The following is a 6973-nucleotide window of genomic DNA, read 5'->3' on the forward strand; positions in this document are numbered from 1 at the left end:
AAACTAATTACAAAACGATTTTAAGTTATATACATGAAATTATAAAAAAATTACACTACATGATTTACACTATTATAGTGGCTATTATTTCATTTTTCAAAGTTATCATATAACGTTTCAGGGCCAACTTGTACGCATTTTAATAAACTTATCGGGTACATGTTATTTCCTATTGGCTAGCAGCTACCAACACAAGCATCAGATAATCCTGCCATTAAGGTTTGGCAGATTAAAAAGTTTCATCTTATTGTACAGTAACTTAACTTAATAGTACAAAAAGATTTACAAGATTCGGAGTACGAGGGTCAAAGTAGTTAATGTTTCATGATTCCTGACTTAGATTCTTCAAGTTTTTGGAAAGAAAATTTAAATATTTGAAAACTACATAAAAAAATCATAATAATTAATGATTTAAAATATCTAAAACATATTCAAAAAAAGCATGATAAAACAAGGATTTTTTAATTCCCCAAATAATATTGTTGCCGCACAAACTAGATCAAAGAAAATATCCACTATCAGTGCACATAATTTAAACTCGTCACGGAATTACAAGGAATGTTTTTCGAAATTTCCCAAAACATAGGCCCCAATGCTAAGCAAAGTAAGAAATAAGAGGAGTCCTATTGATAAAAGATATAGGAGATTTCTCAAGATTGACAGTGCTGAATTTATGGTGAAAGTAACCATAAATACACAGAATCTAGTCCATTATCATTAGCCGTCCATTCATATTATCACGTCCCTGATTGCTTCTCACAATCTTCTCACGTGTATGCCACGTCCCCTTCCATCCTTGATGTCCTTTTATTACAAAAAATAAAATAAAAAATAGTTTAAGTTATATATATGGTGAATGGGTTATTCGCACCAAATGTTTACACCATATTGATTCAACTTATCGTGAAAGTCATGATTTAATGATTTGAAAATATAAATAATTAACCACTGTTAAGAGTTAGACAGCCGGTCCGGATAAAGGAAGAGTTTTGATAAATATGGTGTTTAGCTAGCTTTCGCGTACCTCAACTAATTCTACGGTAACCTCCTATCGCCTATCTATGTTACTCGAACTCTTCAAAAATATTATATGGTGCGTGCCAAATCCTCCAAAAAGGGTATATCTTTTTGAAATCCCATACAGGTGTGGTAGTTTTTAAAGCGTCCGAGCAATACAGCCTGCGGTAATTCTGCACCAAGTACCTACTATGTTGCTCAAGCTCTTCGAAAATATGATCGGGTGCATATCAGTTCCTCCAAAAATAATGTATTTTAGTAAGATTTGACACGAGTACTATATTTTTTGAAAAATTCGAGCAACAATTCAACACATAAATAAGGTGATTATGACTACCAAGACTTGAACAAAAAAATAATAATAATAATCTTGTAAAATAACATAAGTTACTTGCTGTAATTGGCAAATATAATACTCCTATGATATTATAAGAAAATTCTTACTCTAACGTATATATATATATATATATATATATATATATATATATATATATATATATATATATATATATATATATATATATAAAAGCTAAAAAAGAAATATAACGCCAAACCCTCTACCCTCACCCCTACCCCTACAAAACTGTTTCCCTTTTACATGAAAAGAAAATAGCATTCACTCTTCAACTCTCTCTTCCTGCTTCCATCACTTTTCCAAGAAAAGAACTCTTCAAGATCAAGTCTTTGCCTTTGTTTTTTTGTGGCCTTTAATACTTCTCATATCTCTCTCTTTCTCTCTATTTCATGTCTCTTTTTTTCCCTCTTTAGAAATTTCAAACCAAAGGCCAAAACTTTAAGAGGCTCTAATTTGCATGGCAATCATTTAGTATCATATTCTTTAGTATCTTCAAATTGTACACTAAACTTTATTTCCTCTCTTGGATCTTCTTCTTCTTCTTCTTCTTCAATTTCTTCTCTTTTTTGACTGATAAAGTACTTAATTTTTTCCATTCCCAAGAAAATATTCAACAGACATACTTCAAAGTACAAAAGGGTAAATATCTCCATTTTCTTATACAGCTTTAGATCTGTAAAAAAATTTGTCCCCTCCCAACAAAGCCCTTTTCTTGGTTTTTAGTACTATGATTCTTAGCTTTAATTGAAACTACTAGGTATCAAATACTATCATTCATTCATTAATTTATTTTTTTGTTTTTTCTGGGACAAAATTTTCTTGAAAAAAAAAATTATGATTAGGCAAAATTTCAATGGACAACAACAATGTATCAATAAGGTGAGAAAAAGGGGTGGATCATCATCATCTTCATCTTCATTAGTACAAAGTTATAGATTAAAAAGGGCAGTTTTGGTTGGTAAAAGAGGAACAAGTAATAGTACAACACCAGTACCATTGTGGAAAATGAATAATTCAAGATCACCATCATTGCAAAATGATATTGGAAATAGTACTAGTAAGTTTTTCAAGAATCTGCAACAACAAACAGCAAAAGCAATTGGTGTTGAAAAAGGGAATATTAGTAATAAAGATTTGTCAGTTTCAGCAAGGAAACTTGGTGCTACTTTGTGGGAAATTAATGGAGTTCTTCCTACATCTAAAAAGGAAGAGAATTTGAAGTCATCATCATCATCAAAATTTGATTGTGTTGCTTTGCAATTATCTGATCCTTCTCATCATAGCCCAGTTTCTGAGGTTGGTTTCAAATTTTCTTGCAAAAAATTGCTCCTTTTTTCTCTTTTTTGTTTTTAATTTTAATTTTTATGTAGGAGTTTTGCATTTTTTTTCTTACTTAATAGCCTTGTTTCTGAAGTGGGGTTTAAATAGTCTTGAAAAAAATTGCTTCTTTTTGTTCTGTTTTTCTTCCATCGCCCTGTTTCTGAAATGGGGTTCAAATTTTCCTGAAAAAAATTGCTTCTTTTTTTTTCACTTTTGTTTTTCACAGCCTTGTTTCTGAAGTGGGGTTCAAATTTTCTTGAAAAAATTAGCTTCTTTTTTACTATTTTTTATATAGGAGTTTTAAATTTTTGTCTCATGTTTTTTGTGTATTTAATTATGAATTTTGGCAGAGAATGGAGAGATCTAAAGTCGGCAGTCATAGAAGAAGAACTTCAATTGGTTCACAGAAACTTGTGCAGGCTGATTTCTCTCTCCAAAATGGTGGCTTGATTGAGGTATCATTTTTTTAATACTTTAATAAAATAATTCCATTTTAATTTATTTTTTTGGTTTCCAACCGGTGTGTTATATTTATTTTTGGGCCCGACTAATATTGATTCGCCCAGTGTAATACCATTAGGGCGAGAAGTTCTCCTTACCTGAATTTTTTTCATTTCGAAAACTGAACCTGAGACTTCTGAGTAAGAGTAGACGGGTCCTATCTATCTCTTGGTATTATTTCATTTTAATTTGATATACTGTTCTGCATAGTTTTTCTATGACAGTAACTTAAACTATTTGGAAAATTCTGCTTTTCTTTTTCTTGGAAGGGGTGGTAACTTTCATTAATTCACTGTTTCAATTTGTAAAATATGAACAAAACTGGAAAAAACTTTTACCCATCCAAGGGTTGCAACTTCTTTAGTCTTGGATGAAAATTTCTGTTAGAGACAATGTTTGTACAATCTAATCTTAGATCATTATTTTTCTTTTTTAGAATTTTCCGCTCCACTTTGTTTGACATTATTTTCTTATTAACCTGTTTCAAGAAATGACACGTTTCTTTATAGCCGAATAAACGCTATGACGTGTTTAAGACCACAAGGTTCAAAAGTCTTGTTACCACACAAATGTCTTGATATATTTAAGACCACAGATTTAAAAAATCTTTTTTTTTTCTTTTTAAACTCCGTGTCGAGTCAAACAATCGAAACAGAGGAAGTAGTGAAAAGCCCCTATAGGTTAGGTAGGTGGATATCAAGAGTCCAAACCGAAATTTGGTATTTAAGTGAGAAGGGCAGAAGGGATAGATCTATCGAGTTTCGAACTGTGCGCCGACAAGATTTCTCGATTATAAAAAAAATAAAAATAAAATGAATTGTATTAACAAAAACAGCGGAGACACTCAAAATTTTATCATAATAAATGACATTAATGGCATCTTTTGGCCTCTTCAAAATTCATTTTAGGAAATGGACAAATTGTCATGGAAAGGGACCAATAATGTAAGTAGGTATCTGTTTCAGATACCATCAGAGTCAACATGTCATATGTTTTTTTTCCAACACTTGAATTCTTGAATTGATATAAGGTTGTACACTTTTGTTTGTCATGAGCTATTTGGGATATAGTCACAAAATATCTTTGGTTTAGGCTATAACCTTAAGTTTTTTGCCCTCTATTGCTGCTACTTTGCATTATTCATTCTGCTTCAAAATAAAATTCTTGATACAAGTACAAAAATGCAGGCTGATCAGACACAAAATCGTGGTTCGAGTATAAACAGACATCGGTTAAAGGATGTCAAGAATGGCCTCTCCGCGTCTAAGGAGCTGCTGAAAGTTTTGCATCGCGTGTGGGGTCTTGAAGAGCATCAATCGACGTGTCTATCTCTTTTCTCGGCTATGAAAGCTGAGCTTGATCGGGCGTGTATTCAGATGACTAAATTGATTCACGAGCAACGATATAATAACCACGGTGAAGTTGATGTCTTGTTGAAGCAGTTTGAAGAAGAAAAGGCGGCTTGGAAGTTAAAAGAGCAAGACAAGATTCACGCGGCCCTTACATCTATAGCCAAGGAGCTCAAGGTAGAGAAGAAGTTGAGGAAGCAAACTGAGAGACTAAATAAAAAGCTCGGTAAGGAATTGGCTGATACGAAAACTTCTCTGTCAAAAGCAACGAAGGAGCTTGAAGGCGAGAAGAGGGCAAGAGAGATATTGGAGCAAGTGTGTGACGAATTAGCTAGAGGTATCGGGGAAGATAGAGCCGAGGTAGAGGAATTGAAGAGACAATCAGCTAAAGTTCGTGAAGAGGTGGAGAAGGAAAGAGAAATGCTTCAATTTGCTGATGTTTTACGCGAGGAAAGAGTTCAAATGAAATTATCAGAAGCCAAGTATCAATTCGAGGAGAAAAATGCTGTTGTCGATAAGCTGAGGAACGAGCTTGAGGCCTATTTGAGATCAAAAAAGGGACAAGAACAAGGTGGTGAATCTCCTAGTTATGGAAGAATCAAGGAACTCGAGAGGCATTTGAGAGAAACGCTTCCAAGCACGTGTTATTACCAAGATAAAGAGGAGGAAAATGAGAAAGTACTTGATAAAGATGATGATGATGATGATGAAGACGACGACGATGATGATGAAGACGACAGCGATCTTCATTCAATAGAACTAAACATGGACGATAACACGAAAAGCTATCAATGGTGTAGTGCTCTTCAGAACAATCCAAGGAGATCATCGGTTTCTGACAAAAGCAAAGGGAGGAGGTCCATCTCGGATAAATTCCAAAGACAGAATATTTCCATAGAGAGGGAAACATCAGATGGCATAGAATGGGAATTCTCCGCGGGGGGAGGGAAAGAGAACGTGGACACGTTCGAGAAAGGGAGATCTAACTTTCTTGAAAACGGATCAATTTTCGAGTTCTCTTCTCAAGTTTGGAAAAAAGATTGCGAAGATGAGATAGAGAGATACAAAATGATCAAGGATCTTCGAGACCATATCGTGTCTGCTTCGCAAAAAACGCCGTCTCAGAAAGGCTTTTCTAGTCCAACTAAGAATTGGATTCAACAGAATTTGCCTTCTAGTGATGCTGATAGAGTGATTAATGAAGCATTTGCTGTTTTGCAAGGAGCAAATTGAAGAAATTCTTGAATTTATTGGCTCTACTTCTGCAGTTGATACATTATTTTACATAATTAAATGGAAATATTTTTTGCTGTTTTTTTTGTCTGAAATCAATAGTTAAACATCTAAGGTTAATACAATTTTGTGGTTTGCCCCTCTGTATGTCATATAAAACTGTACAAATTTTTGCTACTCTTCTTTTGGTAACAAAGATGCTATATAAGTATATTACTATCTTGTGAACATTTTCTTCTCAATACTGTCTTGTTCATCTTTAGTTTCTTTTATCATCTTGTTTGGTTTTGAGTTTGAATATCTATAGTTAGACCTCTCTACAACGATCATTCTCTATAATAACATTTCACTATGATGGTTATGTTTATATTTCGTGTTGTGTTGTATGATATATTTTCTAGGCATAATACATAAACAGGCCTTCAAACTTAGCCTCAGTTAGCAAGTATGCCCTCCAACTTTGGGTGTGCACAAGTAGGCATCTCAACTTGTATAATGTTGAACACGTAAACACAAATGCTGACGTGGCATTGACGTGACACATACATTTGGAGGTGTCTAGATGATCATTTTGTAATTTTTTATTTTATTTTTGTAAGTTGGAGTGTTCAACCGACAAAGTAGAGGACAAGTTGAGGTGCCTACGTGTGCACACCTAAAGTCAGAGGACGAACTTGTCAGCTGAGGCCAAATTTAAGGGCCTGTTTATGTATTATGCCTATTTTCTATAACAACATTACGCTATGGCGGTAAAAAAAAAAAATCTAGACAAACGACACCATTATAGAGAGATTTGACAGTATTAAAATTATTTCCTTCGTTTCAGTTTATGTGACCTATTTCTTTTTTAATCCATTCAAAAAAAAATAAACTTCCTAAATTTGAAAATCATTTAACTTAAACTTCCTAATTTACCCTTCATGAGAAGCTTTTATATCCACACAAATTTTATAGCGTTTAGGACCACAACTTTCAAACGTCTTACAACCGCACAAACATAATGGTATTTTCACATCCAAAAATCAAAAGTCCTCATTTATTTCTTACTCTGTCCCCAATCAAATAGATTCACATAAATTAGAATGAAGAAAATGTATGTGGGTTAGTAGTAAAAGCGCATTGCGTGATATTGTAGTTAGACGGGTGTCACAAGTTTAGATGTTGCTGTTAAATAATCCAGAGCCCGTTCGGATGAGTT

At 33.5% G+C, this 6973-nt stretch overlaps 1 protein-coding gene across 2 annotated transcripts; it reads left to right on the forward strand.

The window, feature by feature from the left end:
• Positions 1-1593: 1593 nt before the first annotated feature.
• LOC132065498 (uncharacterized protein At5g41620-like) lies at positions 1594-6005 on the forward strand. Of its 2 annotated transcripts, XM_059458918.1 has the most exons (4): positions 1594-2011; positions 2215-2668; positions 3043-3147; positions 4381-6005. In XM_059458918.1, exons 2-4 carry the CDS (start codon positions 2378-2380, stop codon positions 5773-5775), a joined length of 1791 nt encoding a protein of 596 aa, XP_059314901.1. In that variant the 5' UTR covers positions 1594-2011; positions 2215-2377; the 3' UTR covers positions 5776-6005. The 2 variants fall into 2 exon arrangements, with proteins under 2 accessions (XP_059314901.1, XP_059314900.1); XM_059458917.1 differs by having other exon boundaries at positions 1594-2668.
• The last annotated feature ends 968 nt before the right edge of the window (positions 6006-6973 follow it).

The sequence above is a fragment of the Lycium ferocissimum genome, chromosome 7, assembly GCF_029784015.1.
Source record: "Lycium ferocissimum isolate CSIRO_LF1 chromosome 7, AGI_CSIRO_Lferr_CH_V1, whole genome shotgun sequence".
NCBI classification, from domain to species: Eukaryota; Viridiplantae; Streptophyta; class Magnoliopsida; order Solanales; family Solanaceae; genus Lycium; species Lycium ferocissimum.

Bases quoted from the DNA above. Each gene is read 5' to 3' on its own strand.
- LOC132065498 (XM_059458917.1), top strand. From the start codon at position 2,207: ATGATTAGGCAAAATTTCAATGGACAACAACAATGTATCAATAAGGTG. The intron at 2,669-3,042 runs GTTGGTTTCAAA...GAATTTTGGCAG, and splicing joins ATCATAGCCCAGTTTCTGAG to AGAATGGAGAGATCTAAAGT. The intron at 3,148-4,380 runs GTATCATTTTTT...ACAAAAATGCAG, and splicing joins AAAATGGTGGCTTGATTGAG to GCTGATCAGACACAAAATCG.